Source organism: Acomys russatus, chromosome 20 (genome assembly GCF_903995435.1).
Source record: "Acomys russatus chromosome 20, mAcoRus1.1, whole genome shotgun sequence".
Lineage (NCBI taxonomy): Eukaryota > Metazoa > Chordata > Mammalia > Rodentia > Muridae > Acomys > Acomys russatus.
The window spans coordinates 25,093,876-25,115,547 of record NC_067156.1 but is presented as its reverse complement, the minus strand read 5'-3'; the positions used below and the strand labels follow the sequence as shown (position 1 = coordinate 25,115,547).

The window sequence follows — 21,672 nt, the reverse complement described above, 5'->3', positions numbered from 1 at the left end:
TACTCTCCCTGAATAGAGGACCTGAGTGTCTGAGGGGAATGTCTCAGGCTTCCCAGCTGGCAACAACTTGCACCTCTCGCTACTGGTGACAGCCCCGGCCCACCCACCCTCCTCAACACATCTCTGCCCTTCCTTCCAACCTCCTACCCTGCAGCCCCCAGCCCCTTTCTGTGCGATGAAAAGACAAAAAAGGCTGCTCCTTCTCAAGGGGCTGTTCGCTGTAAGGAACACTTTTTCTATGGGACCTTACATGCCTGGATCCTCGCACCTAGGTCTCATCTCAAGTACTCTAGGAACCTTCTCTCTGGGGTCATTCTAGGATATTTCTGTTTTGTTTTCTTACCTAGCAGTTATCAGTCCTGGTAACCTTATTTACTGTTTGTTTGTGCTTTATTGCCTGCCTCACCGCACACACGAACACGTACAGCTGTACAGCCCGTGAAGCGGTATCTGCTTGACTTGGCCTCTGAGCCTTGAGCAGCCTGGTACATCGCGGCTCTCAATAAATTCTTCTTGGATGAACTCATGGAAAGGAAGGGGTTGGGCCAACAGCCGCGCTTCTCTGGGGGGCCACACGAGGGCGCTGCTCCCCACCGCCTGAATTGCTGGAGCCGCTCCCTAAGGCCAAGCGGTTATGTTTTTGTTTTTCTGCCAGGGCTCGGAAATGGCAAGATGGCAGGGAGGAGTATTTGAATCTCTGCCTAGTACTGGCCCAACACAGACTGGTCCCAAGGGGTGGCATGTGGAGGAGCATCTAAGGACAGAGAGGGAAAGGAAAACCAGGTTCGTATGAATGAGAATTAAACCCCTCATTGGAAATGGGCTTCAGGTGTCTCTGTATTCCAACCTCCTCGGACCCAGGATGTTGGTCCAAGGTTGAGGAAGGGAGTCACTATGTTACCTATGTGGGAGAGGTGGTTTCAGTCCTCAGAGGAGCAGAAACTGCGTAGGGGCTGAAAAACCAGGGGAATCCCTGTGACCATTCCTTCAAGAATGTGTCCCAAACCTTAGGGGGCAAGTGACTCAAGAAAGCTTAAGGGAATAGAATCAAAGGTTTGTCATGAATAACCTGAAACACACATAACTTATGCCAAAGCTTGGAAGGTCTGTCCTTCCCTGTCTCTGTGGCCCTGTCCCAAGAGTTCCTTACAATCCCTGGGGCCACCATATCTCCACCTCAGAGCTGGGTAGATTGGTGAAGGAGCTGCCTAGGAACCCAGGGCAGCCTTTGGTCCCCTAGCCAGGCCTGGAGGAAGGCATGCCGTGTGGGGGAGCAGCCCTGGATGTGCACACAGAGTTCCAAGACCTGCTTCTCATTCTGCTGCTGCCAGAGACAGAAGAGGAGGAGGAGGAGGAGGAGGAGAAGAAGAAGAAGAAAAGGAGGAGGAGGAGTTGGAGAGATGGCTCAGTGGTTAAGAGCACTGGCTGCTCTTTAATTCCCAGTACCCAGTTGTAAACTGCCAGTCACTCCAGTTCTGGGATGCAACATCCTTACACAGACAATAAATACATGCAGGCAGAACACCAAATCAGGCAAACAAATAATAAATAAATAAATCCCACAAAGGATACAAGAGAACTCTTTTAGTGTATATTTTTAAAAAGCATTTGTGGCACCGGGAAGTGCCACAGGCTTTTAATCCCAGCACTCAGGAGGCAGAGGCAGACAGAGCGCTGTGAGTTCAAGGCCAGCCTGGTCTGCAAAGTGAGTCCAAGACAGCTAAGGCTACACAGAAAAACCCTGTCTCGAAAATCCCCCGGACCAAAAAAGAAACCCTACTTCAAAACAAACAAACAAATAAACAAAACCTCGGGAAGCAGAGGCAGGCAGATTTCTGTGAGTTCTGGAAAAATCAAACCAAACCAAACCAAAAACAAAAACAAACAAACCAACCAAAAACCCAAACCAACCCAACAAACAAAAAATAAAAGTTTTCCCCCCAAATTTCATTGGTTTTGTTTGTTTGTTTTTGTTTTTTGAGACAGGGCCTCCCGAGCGCTGGGATTAAGGCACCTCAAACTTCATTGTTCTAACATCTACTGCTAACATTCTTTTTACTATCCTGAAATGAAGTTCAAAGATGATACCCCACCTGCACACTTAGTCTTAAAACCCATCCCAGGAGACAGGCACAATGGAGCACTTTTAATCCCAGTTACCCAGAGGTAGGGGCAGAGGAATGCTTGAGCTCAGGAGTTCAAGGTCAGCCTGGACATAATAGCAAGACCCCACCCCCACCCCACCGCCCTCTCAAAACAAACTCATTTCAATATGTAAATCCTCAGTCAAGAGTATTCCAGAAGGCCAGGCGTTGTGGTGGTGCACACCTTTAATCCCAGCACTCCGGAGGCAGAGGCAGGGGGATCACTGAGAGTTCGAGGCCAGCCTGCTCTACCAAGAGAGTCCAGGACAGCCAGAGCTGTTACACAGAGAAACCCTGTCTCAAAGAAACAAAACAAAACAAAGACTATTCTAGAAATGACACTGCATACATCTACGCGGGCTTACCAGGAATGTGACAGCTATAAATAGCCATTGATGCAGATATCACCAAAATGAGCATTTCATTCTTTCTTTCTGCAAAAGCTCAAGGAAAACCTCTGTTTATATTTTGTATAAATTAGAAATGGGGGGCCAGGCATGGTGGCGCACGCTTTTAATCCCAGCACTCCAGAGGCAGAGGCAGGCAGATCGCTGTGAGTTCGAGGCCAGCCTGGTCTACAACAGGAGTCTAGGACAGCCAAGGCTACACAGGGAAATCCTGTCTCAAAAAAACAAAACAAAACAAAACACAAAACACAAAAAACAAAAACAAAAAAAGAAAGAAAGAAAAGAAAAGAAAGAAAAAAGAAAAGAAAACTGACTTTCCATTTTCCAGAACTAGTCACACACCAATGGCTCCTCAGCCAGGGGTAAGGACTCGGTGTCCACCTCCTCCCTGTAAGCTTTCTTGTCTGTCTGTCTTGAGATTATACATGTTTTATATGCGCTGTCCAGTTACTGGCTCATAGATGAATCTGTCCTGCTCTGTCTAGAAAACATTGTCTCGTTTAATTCATTCACCTCTGGCTCTCAGAAATCTCTCTGCCCGTCTTCTGCATCAGCTCCTGAGCCTTGAGGGAGGAGCATGCTGTAGACATCCCGTGGAGGGCTAAGGCCTCTTGGTTTTTGTTTTTTGTTTGGTTTGTTTGTTTAGACAGAGTTTCACTGTGAACTCCTGCCTGGGCCGGAATTCACTGTGTAGACCAGGGTGGCTTTGAATTCAACAGAGCCCTGTCTGTCTCCCCTTTCCATGTGCTGGGATTACAACACAGATATCCATCCCTACACCTGGCTAGGCACAATCCTTGGCTATGTAGACCTGTCTGCCTTCTTTTTTGGATTCCTTAAAAATTCACTGAAAACAACAAAACTCTCCCTCAAATTCCTAGAATGTCCTGTAGGGGGCAGTATCCCTTCCATCTTAAACCATTGTCTTAGACCAGCCCTCACCATAAGTGGTTGTTACACTGATTCCTTGCTGCCCTATAACTGTATACCAATGAGGAACTGAACGTGCACACTTCCGGTACAGAGCGTGGTGTGATTGCTTTCCAAGGCCAAGCACTGGAAAAATTAACAAGAATACTGACTTATTCACGTGGAGCTCGGCACCTGCCTAAGCACTTCAGAGACTATCTCCTAAAATTGTCCCAAGTAGATTCTTAACCCTCACTACTTACAAGCAAAGCGGCTGAGTCACCGACGAAAGCTGTCCTGCCTGAAGACGGGCCACCGCACACAGTGCAGAGATTGTCTGAGTAAGCCTTTGAAAGCACCCCCACAGAAAGCAACACGTGATGGACCTCCATGGCCAAAGCCTGGGCATGGCGTGGTTGTTTGAACCCCTCCTTTTTTTTTTTCCCTGTGTGAGGCTTGAAGAGGAAGATGGGCTGTTTGAGGAAGAAGGAGGAATGCTTTGCTCTGTTCCTGCCAGCAGAGAGCCGTCTGGAATGGCTGACCAAGTCACAGAAATGCAGTTGGAAACGAAAACAAACAGCAGGGATTTGGGAACATTATAAACGTCCTTCCCTGGCTGAGTCCTTCGTGGGTTTCCGGATGTTTCTACCAAAGCTTCTCCCTACCACATCTAGTCTTTTTCTTTGTACTAGCCAAATCCTGGCCTCACTTGGATGGCAGGTGTGTTTTGTGTATTTACTACCAAGTGCCTCGGGCCAGCATAAAGAGGTGCAGGGGACCCCAAAGACAGGCCCGAGTTCATCAGTCTAAAATGATAAAGATTCTAAAACGGCTTCAGCAGCTGATTCAGATAGGATGGGAGAAGCAGCCCGAGACAGGGAGCAATGACCCTTCACGGTGAGCTGTGGGTTTGGGGGCCTGTAGCCTCTTGGTTGCTAAAGTACCGCCTTAGCTGAGATGCCCTTCGCTACCACTCTCCCCAACCCAACAGAGAGTCCTGAGACTGCCTAGGGTACACTTCCAAACCCTCTGCCCACAAGCTTAAGGATGAACTCTGAGCCAGACTGCTGTTCTTGAGTTGAGGTTTCCAAACTTCTAGATAAACTACCTTATCACCACACACAGCCATCTCTGGCACTCCATCTCCAAGGAAGGCCTCCGGGGGCATTGACATAGCACAATTGTTTTAGCCCCTCAACTTTTTTTCAAGTGAGGAACCTAGGGCTTGAAGCAAGGCCAGGTGCAGGATGTGTTGAGTGTGTGGCCATGTATCAGATCCCCACTTGGAAAGAGAAAAAGGAGGAAGAAAGGGAAGGATTAAATTTGTTCATAGTAACAACAGTCTACTAGCCACCTGCTGCATGCCAGGCATTATATTCTGTTTATCCACATGATCTGATTTATCCACCACAGGGACCCTATGAGAGCCACTGTCATTGCCCTCAGTTTCAGATGTATCAACTGCATACAAGAAGACCCTGAGCCTGGCGTGCTGGTGCACGCCTTTAATCCCAGTACTCGGGAGGCAGAGGCTGGTGGATCGCTGTGAGTTCGAGGTCAGCCTGGTCTACAAAGTGAGTCTAGGACAGCCAAGGCTTACACAGAGAGACTCTGTCTCAAAACAAAAAACAAAAAACAAAAAAACCCACCTTGAATAACTTGCTACAGGTTAGAAAGCTGAACAAAGGGGCTGGAGAGGTGGCTCAGCAGGTGAGGGCATTTGTTGCCAAACCTGGTTGCCTGGTTGTCTAAGGCCCACATCGTGGGGGGGAGGGAAACAATTCCAACAAGCATTTCGCGACTAACAAGTCAAGTAAAACAAACAAAACAAATAAGTTAAAGCTGAAAAACAAACAAAAGACAAAAACAAACCCACAAAAATCAGTGTCAACAATTGAACTCACAATTGCCTGATTCCAAAGACTGTATCCATTTCACTTGTTGCCCTCAGCCAACCCACCTTTCAGGCCAGGTAGGCAGTGCTGATGGTCCCTCCCCACTCGCCAGGACTCCCTCGGTAAAGCCGGTGATGATACTGTCTGCCGAGGCAGAGGGGAAAGATGCTGTCTTCTCATCCACTTGGTCGTATCTCCTTAAACTGAAGATAAAAGCCCAAACGAAAGAGAAGGCTGCAAATTGGTCAGCCATGGCGATTCTAGCTGGTTGACCTTGGGTTGTCACATGCATCTTTGAGCCTTAATCCTTTAAGACGAGAATGGCGATAGTAGCATATCTAACGTTGTAAGGATCAGGTAAGGCAACAGGAGCTAAGTATTGAGCGTATGAGTGTGTCTGCCACAGTTCCTCTGCCCCTGCCTCAGAGGTTCTGATTCCAAGAGGGTTCTGGTTCTTTGTTTGAGACAACGTCATGTAGCCCAGACTGGCTTCAAAATCTTGATATTTCTGTCTTGATTTCAGGGTTGAGATTATAGGCATGTGCCACCATGCCTGGCTTTACATAACCCTTTGTTTAGTTGTTGGTTATTTATTTATTTATTTATTTATTTATTTATTTATTTATTTATTTTGAGACAGAGTTTCTCTGTGTAGCCCTGGCTGTCCTGGACTCCCTTTGAGGACCAGCCTGGCTTCAAACCCACAACGATCCGCCTGCCTCTGCCTCCCAAGTGCTGGGATTAAAGGCGTGTGCCACCACACCCAGCAGCACCCCCATCTCTTGCAACTGCTTTTCTCCCAGCCTCTCCACACTGGCGTGCAAGAGAGTTCTCTTCAAATCAAGGACTCAGTGTTTTTAACAGTGAGTCAGCAGCACTCAGAGGCCCCAGGAACCTGCCTTTACAGTCTGGGAACCCAGCCTGTGCTGAGAAACAGGATGCCATGGGGTTTGCTCTAGATTAGCAGCACTCTTTTGACTCACTAGTAAGCAAAAGACTAGTCAGAGAAGTCACGCTTTGCTCGTGCTCAATAGACTTGCCCACTGGAACGCTCCTTAGGATTGCATCCCTTGCTCTTAACAGCCAGAACAGGTAGAGGGACCTGGGCAGGAGGGAAAAAAAAATATGGAACAATCTTACACATCTCTTGATTTCCCATTGCTATCTCATTTGATTCTCACAATGATGGGGGATAAAACTGACCGTCTCCCCTACATAGCTACTGCCTCCGTCCTCTGCCCTGACCTTTGTCCCGTTGTCATTTCCTTTTACTGCCTTTCTGGTCTTCCTGCTGTTGGGGCTCTCTGGAAGCATCCAGCTCGTTCCTACACCCACTCTTATTTGCACTGTTGGCGAAACTGGGAACTGCTCTGCCACGGAGGATAACAAACCTCTGCTTTCTCCTTCTCAGCCAGGCCTCAGTTTACCTGCCGGCTTTGCAGATGAGGCTTTGCTAATCTATCATTGAATCTAAGGTGTGGGAGCATAGAACACTTCCTCTTCTGGCAGGTGGCTTTAACTTTCATCTTCGCATTCATTTACTCCCTGGCATCTGTAAGTGTTCCCCACGTGCTTGTGGGATAAGCCTGCTAAGGGGCCACCCCAGGATGAATTATGACTGAAGACCTATCCTCGTGTAATTCAGATAGGACTCGAATTCAATATAGAGATGAGGATGACCTCGAACTCCTGGCCCTCTTTCCTCCATCTTCTAGGTGCTGGGATCACAAATGTGTGTCACCATGCCCAGGGCTTTGTCTGTTTTTGTTTTTATTATTGGTATTGGTGGTGATGGTGATGGTTTGTTGTTGTTGTTGTTTGGTTGGTTTTGTTTTTTTTTTTTTTTTGGTCTTTTTTAGGAGCTAAAGATGGAACCCAGGGCTTTGCACATGCTAGGCAAAGTCTCTACCACTGAGTTCCATCCGCAGCCGCGCGATTCTGTTTTGTTTTGCTGGTCCCAGGCTAGCTACACTTCTGAGAAGGGAAGTGACTATCCCAAATCCATTTCAAGTCTTTCCTCTTTTCTCTCTTCAGGCCCTTCCTTGTAAAACCTGACACACAGACCTGGATAGGGTGAGGTTCCCGGGTGTGATGAAAGCTTGGAGTTGCCCCAGCGAGGCTGAACTGACGTGATGGTGAGAGGGAAGAACAGAGGAAGGCAGAAGCAGGCTAGGACAGGAGAGCAGGGTGTGAGTGGTGGGGGGAAGAGGGGGAGGAGTGACTTGGTCATGTGTCAGGAAGTGTCTCCCTCCACCCTTCCCTGGGGAGAACCCTGACCCCTAGATGGCTTCGGCTTCTAAGATCAAACACCTGCTGAAGGGGACGAGGTGTGGCTGGGGTGGTGACCAGTTGCTGAGGGCCTAGGCCCGATACTGAGCACCCAGTGGAATTCCAAGGTGGCTTTTGGCCAAATAGGTGAGAGGCAAGGTTCTGCCTGAGACCATTTTGACTTCACATGGACCCTGACAGGTAGCCAGACCTGGTGACTAGGAAAGGGAGAGAAAAGAGTACCTAAGGGGAAAGGTTGGACGTCTAGGGACAATAACAAGAGCAATATTAGGTCACATTTACCTGGACCTTATATCCACCACTGCAATTTCTGCTTTATAGTGTTTCTGCATTCAGTCCTCAAAAATCTTTCTGCACAGTAGGCTTGTTAGTGTTGCTATTGTTTTTGTTGTTGTTGTTGTTTTGTTTTCGAGACAGGGTCTCTCTATGTAGCCTTGGCTGTCCTGGACTCACTTTGTAGACCAGACTGGCCTGGAACCCACAGAGATCCACATGCCTCTGCTTCTCAAGTGCTGGGATTAAAGGCGCGAGCCACCACACCGGGCTTAACGATGCTATTGTGATTCCCATCTGAGATATGTAGAAACTGGAGCTCAGTAAAATCAATTATCTCAGGGGCTGGAGTCATGGCTCAGCAGTTAGGAGCACTGCTGCTCCTCCAGAGGTTCCTACAGGGGTGCACAACCATCTGTAACTCCAGTCCCAGGGACCCTGACCCTCTCTTCCGACCTCTGTGGGCACCAGGCAAGCATGTTCTACACATACATTCAGGCAATCCCCATACACATAAAATAAAACAAATTAACCTTCTTCCAAAAAAGGAAAAACCAATTGTCTCCCTATAATTTCACACAGAAACTAGCAATCCAAGTCTGTAGACATGGCAGTGCACTGTGGAAACCTAAGCCTGGGAGTGAGGTCTGGGAAAATTAAGAGGGGGAAGCCAGATTGACCCCTGCAAAAGTGGGGGTGGGGTGGGGAGAAAGAGTGGGATAGACAGTGTATAAATAGGAGGCCTGTTTTTATCCCTACACATGGCTGAATCAGGCAAGTGCTCTGTCTGGCAGAATTTGAAGGCTCTAAATGCCAACCCAGCCCTGTGTCAAACTCCCTACCCAGCACGTCCCTGGAAGCTGAAATACTTACTGAGGGAGTCATTATTTGAGTCCGGACATTGACTCCAGACGACCACCCCCCCCTCCGTAAAAATACACCAGTCGGAAGAGAACCGCATCAATCTGGCATGGTTGCAGACACTCACGGTGTTTAGCTAGTTGGGTCCTTTGAGAGCAGAGTTTTTGTTTGAGAGAGTGGTCTTAATTATGGTCTGTGTCTCTCTGATTGCAAAAGCCTGGGAATTATATCGCACAGCTCAGAAATCCTAAAGTAGACTATGTCCCCTGGGGAAGAGCAGTGGAAGCCAGCCCTAACTTCTTCTGCTGTTTCTGGATTGGTATCAAATGATTGCAACTTCGTGTCTGGTCACTTTGCCCAGGAGACCAGCTGGCATTCGTGTTTCTAATTTTTTTTTTAAACAATAAACAAATTATTATTTACTGCTTGCTATCTTCAGAGTGCAGATACCCAGCGTGGAACGATGGCTTGTCAAAGATGCAGGGACGAAGGCCAGGAACAGCTTTCAGATCAGCTTTTTCGCTAGGCTGCACCGCACGACAGGCTTGGAGGAAAGGTAGAATCCGGTCTCGCCACCTGCTGGTCATTCGCCCTACACCCACACTCCCAGCCCGGCTGCTCTGGCCTGGTACCAAAAATGTGAGCACCTCCCGGTCCTCCCGCCGCGACCGCCTAGTCCCGGGCAACGCTGCCGGCGCCTCTAGCCGGGCCGGCTTCCCGGCGCGGAAGGGGGAGGGGAGGGGGCGGCGCCGGGCGGGGCGGGGCTCCCACTCCGTTTCCCCCCCGGAGCCTTATTCCCGGCCGCGCGCTGCGAGCGAGCGCTCAGTCGGCCCAAGGAGCTGCAAGCAGCACGCGGCTTGTCGGCCTGACTGACGTTCAAGGGCTCTGGGGTGGACGCGCGGACCGACTGTGAACAGACAGACGCACGGCGGCCGCAAGGTTCCCTGGCAGGCTCTCACCCAGAGGCGGGCAGCGGACGGTGCCTAGTGGGATCGCGCTGCCCTCCGCCGCCTGGCCTGGGTGCAGGCGTCCAGCGGCCGCCGCATCCAAAGTGATCGCTGCCTCTCCGTCTCCGCCAGGCTCGGGACCATGAAGCTGCTGCCGTCGGTGGTGCTGAAGCTGTTTCTGGCCGCAGGTAAGAGCGGATGTCTCCGAGGTCGGGGGTGGGGTGGGTGCGTGGGAAGGTCGCTACGGCGCCCCCACCCCCTCGAACAGGCCACTTGGTGGGGCCCGTGTGCCCTGGAGGGCGGGTGTGGACCTCGATGGGGTGGTGAAACGGGGTCCAGGCGAAGGGTCTTACCCGGCCTCCTCTCTTCTCTTGTCCAGCGTTGTCCGCGCTAGTGACGGGTGAGAGTCTGGAGCGGCTTCGGAGAGGTCTGGCGGCAGCAACCAGCAACCCTGACCCTCCCACTGGTTCCACAAACCAGCTGCTACCCACGGGAGGTGACCGTGTTCAGAAAGTCCAGGACTTGGAAGAGACAGACCTTTTCAGAGGTGGGTGTGGGGGTCGCCTAACCTTAGACGCTGTTCACTGCTGAAGAATACACAGGCCTAAGATTTATGCTTTTGCCCCTATCCCACCCCCCACCCCCCAGGTGTGCTGAGGGGGATGTTTATGGCAGACTTCAAGGAAAAGCTTATGGCCTGACTGGTGGTGGTGGCTCTGGACTGTAGTGCTGTTCTTCTTGTCCTTGGTCTCACCTGGGGTGTGTTCTTACTTCTTTATACTTTGGAACGAACTGAAAGAGGCAGGTTGTTCTCTGAGGTAAGCTAGGCAGTAGGAGGAAGGCATGATGGAGATGTTTTCTGAGAGTCTATGCAAAAAGAAAAGAAAGCAGGGGATGCAAGTCCTATCTGGTGACTGATTATATATGGTGATTATATATAAAGAGAGATAATAACGAGAACATCAAAAGTGCGTAGTGAGCCTCCTTCATCCACCTGTCTCCAGGCTAGAGAAGGAGAGAGCAGTGAGGAACTCTTCTTGGCTTTAGATGATGAGGCCAGCATCCCTGCAGCTGCCTAGGAATGGTGGATGTTGGGGCCCTAGGATGCTATTTTGAAACGCGGTGGGTCTGAAACTTGTAGGCTATTAGCCCACTTGAGTATCTGAGGAGAGTCCCAAGAGGAAAGAGCTATGTGTGATCCTATAACCTGTATCAAGGCTGAACACAAAGTCTGGGACCTAAGGGCCTCCCTGCCTCTGGCCACTTTCAGCAATTCTCAGAGGTGGAGCTAGCCCTAAGCCCTGTGGGGGGGCCCCTCCCGGAATGACTATGTTTGGTTGGAAAGAGACACACCTGCTCAGTCCTACCTGCTGCTCAGCCTGCCCACTCCCTTCTCCCCGAAAGCTTCCCTAGGTACTTCTCTCTGCTTCCCAAAAAAAACTGAGACTGGGATCCCACACTTCATCCTCTCAAAAGTGACCCCTTGCGTGGGAGGGGGCGGGTGTCACCCATATCCTGGACAGTCTGGACTCTCCTGGCTCTCTCTCTCTTTCTCTCAGGCTGGGCAGGGCTGGGCAGGGCTGTGACTCACCCCCCACCCACACGGCTGCTCTTCATACCTCTGCAAACCTGACTCACTGCTCCCTCTCCTCAGCAGGAGCCTAGCATGTCAATCTTATTCTGCCCCACCACCCCGCGCCTCTCTGATTCCCTTGGTCCTCCTGCTTTGCTTTGCTTTCCCTGGAGTCCTGATAACTGGCTGTCCGTGGCCACCAGCATCACCTTCTGAGCTCTGAAGGAGCCTGGAATAGGACCAGACACCACACCCAGTTCTGATCCTAATCCTGCACTACCCTGGGGCAAGCCCCTGCCTTTTGGGACTTAACAGTTTTCATCTTGCAAATGCCCTGGCATTGTTGAAGTCTCATCTACCTTGAGGACTCTGTGCCCCCAGTGAACCTATGGTGTTCACCTTCCTGCCAGACACAGGCAGTGGCTATGGGCAGTAAGCACCCTTTAACTATTGGGTTCAGGAATGGGAAAGGCTGGCATCCTGAGCTAATGGCCACCCCAAGCTGGATGCGAGTCCCCACCCCTCCCCACCCCGAATATCTGCACCCTGGAAAGAAGAGGGCAGTTGTCATAGTCCACTTCCTCCTGGACAGCTCTATGTACATATTGTAACACTGCCTCCCCCGCCCCAGGTACAAATAGGACATTTGAGGATAAACCTAATTGGATGTTTGAAAAAGTAGATAAACGTAAAAGGGCATAGGGAGGGGCAGACATTTTGCTCACACTCAAAAGAGTAAGGCCTTTTAAATCAGGCATGGCCCATCGGCTGTTTCAGAGCTGGGTTCCCTGTTACCTATGGGAACTCCAGAGGTTCCAAATCAATAGACACTCTTATTCTAGAAGCTTCCTAACCCCAAACAGCCAAGTCTCTTCTCTCCCAAAGCAATTTTTTTTTTTTTATCTGCAACACTATCTTCCTGCAAGTGGGTCACTGAGCACAGGATCAGGAAATGAGGCTACAATAGAACCAAGCAGATGCGGGGGAATCACAGATGGGGGTAGAAAGTGGGCAGAATGCAGGGCTGGTAGCTTTGTGCCCTGGGCTGTAGTTACTCTGGCTTTCTTAGAATGAGGCCCTTCTTCCTTGGGACCTAGCCCAATCTATTTCCTCTTAAGGTTTCCTCTTTCTGGTTGTTCTTAAAGAGCTTTCCCAGGCCTCTGACTTCAGAGTGTGTGCGTCTTCATCAGTTACGGCAGCACCCATGTGTAATTCCGTGTTTCAGACCAGGGTGGGGGGCGTGGGGTGGGGGTGGGAGTGGGTAGAAAGGGAGTCTAAGGTCCACCTGCCTTATAGCTGGAGATATTTGTTCAAAGGAACAGTAGAAAGGCTCAACCAATACCTTTTTCCTGCAGTTGCTTTTTCCTCCAAGCCACAATCGCTAGCCACGCCAAGCAAAGAAAAGAATGGGAAAAAGAAGAAGAAAGGCAAAGGATTAGGAAAGAAGAGAGACCCGTGTCTCAGGAAATACAAAGACTACTGCATCCACGGGGAGTGTAAATACCTGAAGGATCTCCAGACTCCGTCGTGCCAGTAAGTGCTCCATTCCCAGGAGGTGTCTCGCTATCACGCTGCCAGCCACATGTTCTTGCTCTTTGTCACTGTTCCTTGAATTCATAATTTCACCAGTTTCTTTTCAACCTCTGGGAGGAAGTTCAAAGAAAGGGACATATTTTTAGTCAGCGGAAGTCCCCGCAGCTGCCGCCGCCTCTGCCACTGCCACTGCCACCACCAAAGGATGCAATGTCCTGTGGCCTGGGTTTGTGACACTATTCCTTAGTCCTTCAGGACATTTCTTCCTGAATACCCGTAACCCACAAGTGAGCGTGCGTCTAGGAGAGCCGGCACTTGGGAAGGAGGTCCTCAATTTCTCCCTTGGACCTTTCTCTGGAAAGGAAAGCTGGTAGGAAACATGGCAGAGTGGGTTCCTGGCAGAGTGCAGCTGAGTGTGAGGTGCCTTAAGTTATGTGCTGTGCAGGTACATGTACTCAGGTGTGCGTGTGTGAGTGAGCAGGTGTGCCTTGCCCCTAAGGCACTGCGGGACTACACAGAGAGGAGTCAACACATAGAGTGAATTGAAGCCCCTCCTCTTAACTTTTTCACCCAGGCAAGTGTGCATGCGTGCATGCGAGTGTGTGCGTGCTCAAGATTAACAGTGGAACCTAACTCAGCCTGCAGCATCACCGTTCACTGTCAAAGAGTGTGGACGGAGGGGTTGTGGGTTCATTATCCTCTGATAGGCCAAACCCAGCAAGTGGCCACCATGGCAACCCCTCCGGGATGACAGTGGTGCTATGCTCTCTGGGAGGCATAATGTGGCCAACTGTGCCTGAGGCCAACAGCCCACATCAGGCCACAAACATCCCCTCTCTTCCCTGTCAGGAGAGACAGGCTCTCAGAACCCCATGACTCTTTCTAGGAGACTCTGGACAGTTCAGGATGCTGTGATGTGTTCATTGCCTCCCACCCTGTCCAAAAAAAGAAAAAAATCATCTCTTCCTCCTGAGACTGGCTGGGGTCCTTTGACTTTGAAAGCACCCTATCGTGTCTAATCCCACATCGCAGAGCTGTCCTGTATTTGGCAGTTGGCAGACAGACTATTGCTTCCCACTTTTCACAGTCAGCGTGCCCTTTCCTGTAACATCACAGGCAGGAACTTGGTATATTGGGGAGGCTTAAGATTGGCAGAGTCAGCCTGGTGTGGTGGTGCACGCCTTTAATCCCAGCACTTGGGAGGCAGAGGCATGCAGATCTCTGTGAGTTTAAAGTCAGCCTCGTCTACAGAGTGAGTTTCAGAACAGCCAGGGCCACACAGAGAAACCATGTTTTGAGAGAAAGAAAGAAAGAAAGTAAGTAAGTCTCTGTCTGCTTCTTCCCAGTGTCCCAGGACAGGAAATGTTTGTCTTAAGTATGTAAAATGGCATCATTAACTCAGGGTGGAGAAAGTGACTCTGAGGGCAATCAAGGTGGAATAGAGTCAAGAGTCTGTCTAGCCACAGTGGCTCAGGATGTTTGTGGCTCAGGGTGTTTTGGTGAATGGATGTGCAGGGCTTTTATTGATCAGCTGAGAAGAAGGGCTCCCTCACCTCCTAAGCTCAGAGAACCCAAGAAGTGTGTTTAAGGCCACCCTCCCAGTGGCTCTAGGAATAGTGATAATAATCATATTGGTATTATTCCTTTGAAATCTTCATTGTTTACATTTAAATCAATTTCAGCCAGCCCAGCAGGCATGGTGGGCACTTACTTGGTGCTGTACACTGTGAAGGGATGAAAAGAAATGGTCTTTTGGGATTTTCAAAAGGCCTTTGCTGGGAGGGCAGAACTTTTCCCTCCCACTGGGTGTTGGCTTTCCTCCCCCCCCACCCCCCCACCCCCGCCTCACAGAGTCAAGCAGAATTTTATGGGGGGCAGCTGTTACCCTAGAACATCCTAGTTAGGATTTTACTAGTCTCAGCATCACAAGCTTTGTGTTAGCGTCCTAGGCAGACTCCATAAGGTGGGTTCTCTGACACGGAGCTCCTCATTTGGGACAACATGACATCTGTACATCTACATCTGTGTCCCTTTTTGTGGCTTCTCCTCTACTTTACACCCAGAAACTGGCAGCTAGGGCGTGTCCAGGCTGCTGTGGTGAACCTGAGGCTAGCTGGCTTCCTATACCAACCCTTGACAGCCACCAAGAACAGGAAAATCTTTCTCTGTCATCAGCCAAAAGTTGCCCTCAAAGAGCAGTCTTCTTGGGCTTCTGACTGGCTGCTGACCCAGAAATTGGCTGCAGAGTTTCCTGTGGCTGGAGCAAACCCGAGGATGGCTGGGGTTGGGAAGGACCTGGCTGGGAGAAAGGAGGCCTGGAGCTGTCCTTTGCAATGCTGCTCACTTCTCTTGACTCCATCTGGCTTAAGTGTGTCACTCCTTGAGAAACAAGACTTTCCCCTCTGGTTTGAGTATATCATAACTCACCAAAGTGGGGCCTGAGCTTCTCATGATATCTCAGTGAGGTAGGGTCTACTTACCTCTGATTTGACACAAGGAAACCAACACTTAGAAAAGTAATGTGAAGCTAGGCGGTGGTTGCACACGCCTTTAATACCAGCACTCGGGAGGCAGAGGCAGGCGGATCTCTGTAAGTTCAGGGCCAGCCAGCCTGGTCTATAAAGTGAGTCCAGGACAGCCAAGGCCACACAGAGAAACCCTGTCTCAAAAAACCAACAAAACAAAACAACAACAACAAAAAAAGAAAGAAAGAAAGAAAGAAAAGTTATGTGTGTGACTTGTCCAAGCTTACCTGGCTAGAAATAGCAGAACCAGTCTGGAAGTCACTTATTCAGATCTCCTCTATCATGGGATGCTTCCTCTACCTGCTGGGGTAGCTACAGAGACATGTAAGATTGTGTAGAAGATAGCTCCGGACTCTTGAAGGAGCTTCTGTTGCCATGCAGGTTCTGAAGTGGGTCACAGACGTGGAGAGGAGAAACATGTCCTAGTTTGAAGGATGTGTGTGTGTGCTGGCTGGGCGCAAGACACGTGATCTTGCCCTGCATCCAGGGATGCTTGGAATGTACTGAGCACGCCCCCCCCCCCCTTTTTCCCTGGGGAAGCCAGGCTTCGAAGGGAGGGAGAGCTGGGTACCATTAGCACGTTTACATTATTATCCTTTTGACTCAGGACGGAGGTGGTTGTGGGGGGGGGGGCGATTATATAACCGAATTGCAGGACTCTGAGGCCAAGTTTTATTTCTACCATCTGAGTAACTACCTGCAGGGTTTGAATGATGGTTCGGAAGTGCAAAACAGATTCAAGTTCAGCTTCCCTCCCCCTGACATAGCACAGTTGCTGAAGTCATCCAGACTGCTGGGTTAAATCCAGGCTCTAGTACTCACCAACTCTGTAACCTTGGCATGTTACTTAGCAGAAGTTAAGCCTTGGCTTCTTCAAAATGGGGGTGGTAACTTCTCCTTCACAGGAGGCCGGACCTTAAACGTTAAATGAAATCAAAAGACACCCCCCACTCCCCCACTCCCGAGTTCAAGCCTCATCATCCAAGACCAAAATCATCATCATCATCATCATCCTTGTGAAGCAGTTGATGCAGAGTACTTGGCTCATAGTAGCCCTTTATTATTTACTATTTATTATTAAAGTTGTGAATAATAATAATACTATGGTCAGAGAGCAGATCAGGCGGCCTCCAGGACCTGTTTTCTTAGGGAGACCTGCATTGCTCAGAGTGGACGGAATTGTAGTGGCTTCTGCCATTTGCCTTGCTGCTTCCCAGTTATGAGTCCTGACAGGTCACTTAATCTCTGTGGCCCCTTATCTGTGTGCACACATGATTTTCCAGGGACACTCCCTGCAGCTTCCTTTACGTCCTGCCAGGGTAGGGATATATTTTTCCTGACTGGGACTCAGGGACCAGACATACTGAAGAGACTTAAGTAAGGAACCTTTATGCTGCTCTGGACCCAGAAGTAGGCTCAGGGCAGCCCTGAGGGAGGGACAGGGATGCAGTGCTATCCAGCTTGACCTCTCTGCCCGAGTGGACAGTTCTGTTCCCTGGAGCCTCCCAGGGCTCTGCCAGGTGCACAACCTCCCTCCAGAGATGGCGCAGGGTTCTTGTGCCTCCTTCAGCAGCTACTGGCCTAACACCCACGAGCTGACAGGCCTACCCTCTGCCCCCTGCCCCAGCTGCTGGGTGAGCAGTTAGAGGGTACATGTCCGTGACCTTGGGAAGCCACGCCACCTACATCAAAGGATCTAGGGTGGGGGTGCTCAAAGGAAGGGATGTGACTGTGTTCCTTCAGCAGCCTTCCCAAGCTTTAAGGAAATGCCTTGTGTTTGAAGAGGCGGGCTGTCACGTGATTTGTTTCTTGAGTGAGAAGAGCCCAGGGATTGTTTGTGACATTCTTTCATGCTGTGACAGGGTGGCTGGGCAGGAAGATGTTATCTCGGTTTGTTTGCTTTGTCCTGTGATGACAGCCTGGCTCTCAGAGGCCGAAGGGCTGTATGTAGCCAGCCGAAGCTCCCAGGTTGGGAGCTAGGAGTTCAATGAAGGAAATGAGAAAAATGATTCCTGGCAAAGGGACAGGGTCTATTAATAGGCTGAGCAGCGGTGGGGAGGGACTGCATGCTGGACGCATTGACGGGCAAGGCTGGGTTTATTTCTGGGTCAGGATGCTGAAGAGCCTCTCTAGAGGGAGTGATACTGAACCCCCTCAGCGCAACCCAGCAGCCCTCCCTCGTGCCCAAGTCCTCCCAAGTCACTTCAGCAGAACACCTTAGTGCAGATGTGATAGATTAGAGCCATGTGGGACACATCTAAACTGAGACCTTCAACTCCTTTGTCGCTTTTTCCTCGCCTGAAGCAGGACTCTGGGGCCAGGGTGGGTGGAGAGAGAGGGAGGGAGGGCGGGTGCAGACACCGTTAACTCTGTCTTATTCTTATTCTAGGTGCCACCCAGGTTACCATGGAGAGAGGTGTCATGGGCTGACCCTACCAGTGGAGAATCCCCTATATACATATGACCACACTACAGTCTTGGCTGTGGTGGCCGTAGTTTTGTCGTCCGTCTGTCTGCTTGTCATAGCGGGACTTCTCATGTTTAGGTGAGTGTTTGGAGCCCTTGCAGGCTGGCCTCATCCTGCGAATCGCTCACTTCTTTCTCCTCCTAGGGCTCAGAGCCTCTTCTTATGCCCCTAGATCCTGGGCTTGTTACTGTGTACGCTCTAGAAGCTCTTTTGCCTGACAGGGCATGTAGAGCCCAGGCCACCGTTCTGTTCCTCAGTTCCTCATGGAATTCATTTCCTACCTCTGTGGCCTGGTGACTCACCCATGGAGATAGCTCTTAAACATTTCTTTCTCCCAGCACTAGTGCATGGGTTGGTAGTTAAGGCCTGGGTAATATTATTGATGGTAATCTTTCAGTGGTTGTACTGTACAAGGGTGTCTGAGGGCCAAATAATGTTAAAATAAATAAAGTCAGAGATGGTGGGTACATACCTGGTGTGAGGCCAGCCTGGGGCTACATAGGAAATGCTAGGCCAATCTGGGTTGTGAGGTGCTATCTCTAAACACACACACACACACATTATCTGCTGGTAGGGACAGGAATCCCTCAGGGAAGCTGAATTTTACCTAAAGATTCATGAGTTGCCATACCCTCTGGGCTTTTCCAAGAAATAGAGAGCCATTGTAGGAGTTCCTTGAGAGGGCTGGCTGTGGGACCTCCACTTTCTCACAACCCTTATCTTCCTCAGGTACCATAGGCGAGGAGGTTATGACGTGGAAAGTGAAGAGACGGTGAAGTTGGGCATGGGTACTTCCCACTGAGAAGAACTTGTGCTCTAGGTAAATGGTCCAACCTTTTGGTGGCATGGAGAGCCAAGGCTTGGGTGGGTGGGGTCTGCTTCAGCGAGTGCTTGAATTCTCCTGACTCGGGGTTGCAGGGGGTGGGGAAGACTATGGAGTCAGAGTTGTTCTAGTGCAAAATTGTTTTCAGAGACCTCGTGAGGCTTCTCCCGGTTAGCTTACAAGGGTGCCCACACCCCCAGCACCCCGTCCTAATGCTCTCTGCATTTTGCAAGGTTGGACTCAGCTTTCAATGTCTCCCTCTCGTGCTTCAGGAACCTTCAGGGGATGGCTACCTCTGAGACCGTGGTTCATTACAAGTTCTGCAGAGGGGAAATACCTCACAAGCAGCCATGAACACGTCTTCATTCCCAGGTGCTTCTCTGACTGGGCTTCCCATAATCTCTCTGCAATAATACCAGAGTCTCCCAAGTGCCAAACAGACTGTGCCCACTGGGATCCGGATCAGAAGGAAGTCGAAGCGAGGGGGCCCCTCAGGCCTTTCTGATTCTCGTCCACTGAACCCACTGGCTTGTTTAAACACTTAGCTTCGGGGTTGACGTGCCAACTGGTTTCCATATTGACTGAAAAGAAGGAGAGGAATGATGAAGGATTTATTGGACTGGAAGAAAACGACAGAGTTGAAAAGCCATGCATTCAAGTAGCCACAAGGAATCTGCTGTTTGGACCCTCCAGCACGCTGGATCTGATGAGCTAACTGTGAAATACCACAAGCCCAAGAACTCTGAGTTTTGGGACTTCTACCCAGAGGGGAAAAATAACAACTATTTTTTTTTTGTTATTTGTTTGTAAAATGCCTCTTAAATTATATATTTATTTTATTCTATGTATGTTAATTTATTTAGTTTTTAACAACCTAACAATAATATTTCAAGTGCCTAGACTGTTACTTTGGCAATGTCCTGGCCACCTCTGGCTCAGTGCCACACTCCCATTTGCTCCGTAACCCATCTGTAATAATTTATTGTCTGTCTACATTTCAGAAGCTATCCCAGGAGCAGAGTATCCCAGCAGGGGTTGATTTGGGCAGAGCCCACTCTGTGAGTTGGACTGCAGTCTTGCCTAGGTGATCTCTGTCTACTGTTTGTGTTTTCGGAAGCCCAAGGTGCTGCTGTCAATGTGTAATAGCTATTTGGTGTTTGCCTGTGTCCTCGAGGTTGGGCGTCCATGCCTGCAGTTCCCTGGCCCTTTGTCCTCCATCACCCTGCCCCACTCTCCCTTGTGTCAGACATTTCCCTTACTCCTGCCACTCTCCTGGTGCTACTCCATACAGGGCTGGTAAAGCAGAGGACAGTTTGCAGAAGGTATTAGAGTGAGGAAAAAGGCTGGGGAGGAACGGGGAATGTGGGAGTTGACTGTTCTCGGTAGTTGATTACCTGTCAATTATTACAGAGAAAGTTGGCAGTGGGGAAGGTTTTGGATAAGCAAACTGTCTGCCATCATAGTCCCCATGGAAGTTTCTGGTGCCATTGCTGAACTGTTACAACTTATATGTCCAAAACCTGGTTCATATTTATACTTTGTGATCCAAATAAAGATAACCCTTACTCCATGGTCTGCTTAGTTTTGGTCTGGTGTTTGTTTGTTCGTTTGTTGTTGTTGTTGTTGTTGTTTTTTCGAGACAGGGTTTCTCTGTGTAGCCTTGGCCATCCTGGACTCACTTTGTAGACCAGGCTGGCCTCGAACTCACAGCGATCCGCCTGCCTCTGCCTCCCGAGTGCTGGGATTAAAGGTGCGCGCCACCACGCCCGCTGTTCATTTGTCTTTGTTTGTTTAGGGTATCACTATTGATCCCTGGCTATCTTGGAACTCTCTATGTAGACCAGGCTGGTCTTGAGCTCATATCTGTCAGCCTTGCCACCCCAGTGCTAGGAGAAAATGCCTGTACCACCACACCTGGCTTGTTTGTTTTGTTTTTATGTGCATGGGTGTGAGGGCCCAAGGTTGACTTTGGGTGTCTTTCACAATTGCTCTCCTTTACTTTTATTTATTTCCTTTTCATCTTCCTTCCTTCCTTCCTTTCTTTCTTTTTCTTTCTTTCTACAAAGTCTCACTACATAGCTCTACCTTAGAGCTCAGAGATCTACCTGTCTCTGCCCCCTGAGTGATGGGATTAAAGACGTGTAAGCTACCATGCCCAGTTTGTCCTTACTTTTTGAGACAGTCTCCTCCTAAAGCCAGGACTCATTTTGGCTAGGCTAGTGGGCCAATGAGCTTCAGGGATTATCCCGTGTCTGCCTTTACTATCCAGGATCTGGAATTCCAGACACATACTAGTGTGTTGGCTTTTATATGGGCACTGGGGATACAAACTAAGGTCTTTGTGTTTACGTATTAAACACTTTGCTGACAGAGCCATTCCCTAGCCCTGTTCTGCTTGTTTTAACTGGGAACTTGTTTAACATGGAAAGTTTCTTTCTTCCTGTTTTTTTGAGTGCACCATCATTGCCTGGTAACATAGGAATTTTCTAAGCTATCTCAGTGTCAGACATGTTTGTCTATACTATCTATCCTCATTATCCACAACTCCATGATGGGGGTGGGAGGGACTATTACTATCTCATTTTCCTAAAAGAGGAAATTGTGTCTTTTTTTTTTTTTTTGGTTTTTTGAGACAGGGTTTCTCTGTGTAGTCTTGGCTGTCCTGGACTCGCTTTGTAGACCAGGCTGGCCTCAAACTCACAGCGATCCGCCTGCCTCTGCCTCCCGAGTGCTGGGATTAAAGGCGTGCGCCACCACGCCCGGCAGGAATTGTGTCTTAAGTTGTGTAATTTGACTAAGAATACACAGTGAGCTGGGACTGGTCATTTCGTTTTAATGCTTACTAACCTTCTATACAAGAAAGACTGGACCTTTGGTATAGGAAGTTTGGCTGGCTAGGCTTGCAAACACTCCGTTGTCAAGCCCTAGAGTCAGGATTTAATGGTTACTGTACTTGCAAGCAGCCACTGCGCCTGGAAAGAAGCTGTTTTGGCCTTTCCTCTCAAGCTCCACATCCAATCCACCAG

General features: G+C 49.6%; 1 protein-coding gene across 3 annotated transcripts; it reads left to right on the top strand.

Annotated features, from left to right (window-relative positions):
• Window positions 1-9,583: 9,583 nt before the first annotated feature.
• Hbegf (heparin binding EGF like growth factor) lies at window positions 9,584-19,437 on the top strand. Of its 3 annotated transcripts, none has more exons than XM_051163364.1 (6): window positions 9,584-9,913; window positions 10,105-10,272; window positions 12,654-12,831; window positions 17,746-17,901; window positions 18,553-18,643; window positions 19,019-19,437. In XM_051163364.1, exons 1-5 carry the CDS (start codon window positions 9,868-9,870, stop codon window positions 18,623-18,625), a joined length of 621 nt encoding a protein of 206 aa, XP_051019321.1. In that variant the 5' UTR covers window positions 9,584-9,867; the 3' UTR covers window positions 18,626-18,643; window positions 19,019-19,437. The 3 variants fall into 3 exon arrangements, with proteins under 3 accessions (XP_051019321.1, XP_051019320.1, XP_051019319.1); XM_051163363.1 differs by having other exon boundaries at window positions 18,880-19,437; XM_051163362.1 differs by having other exon boundaries at window positions 9,585-9,913; window positions 18,919-19,437.
• The last annotated feature ends 2,235 nt before the right edge of the window (window positions 19,438-21,672 follow it).

Excerpts from the sequence above, each read along its gene's own strand:
- Hbegf (XM_051163364.1), top strand. The coding sequence starts at position 9,868 with ATGAAGCTGCTGCCGTCGGTGGTGCTGAAGCTGTTTCTGGCCGCAG. Across the intron at positions 12,832-17,745 it reads CTCCAGACTCCGTCGTGCCA|GTGCCACCCAGGTTACCATG; the intron begins GTAAGTGCTCCA and ends TTCTTATTCTAG. Across the intron at positions 17,902-18,552 it reads GCGGGACTTCTCATGTTTAG|GTACCATAGGCGAGGAGGTT; the intron begins GTGAGTGTTTGG and ends TATCTTCCTCAG.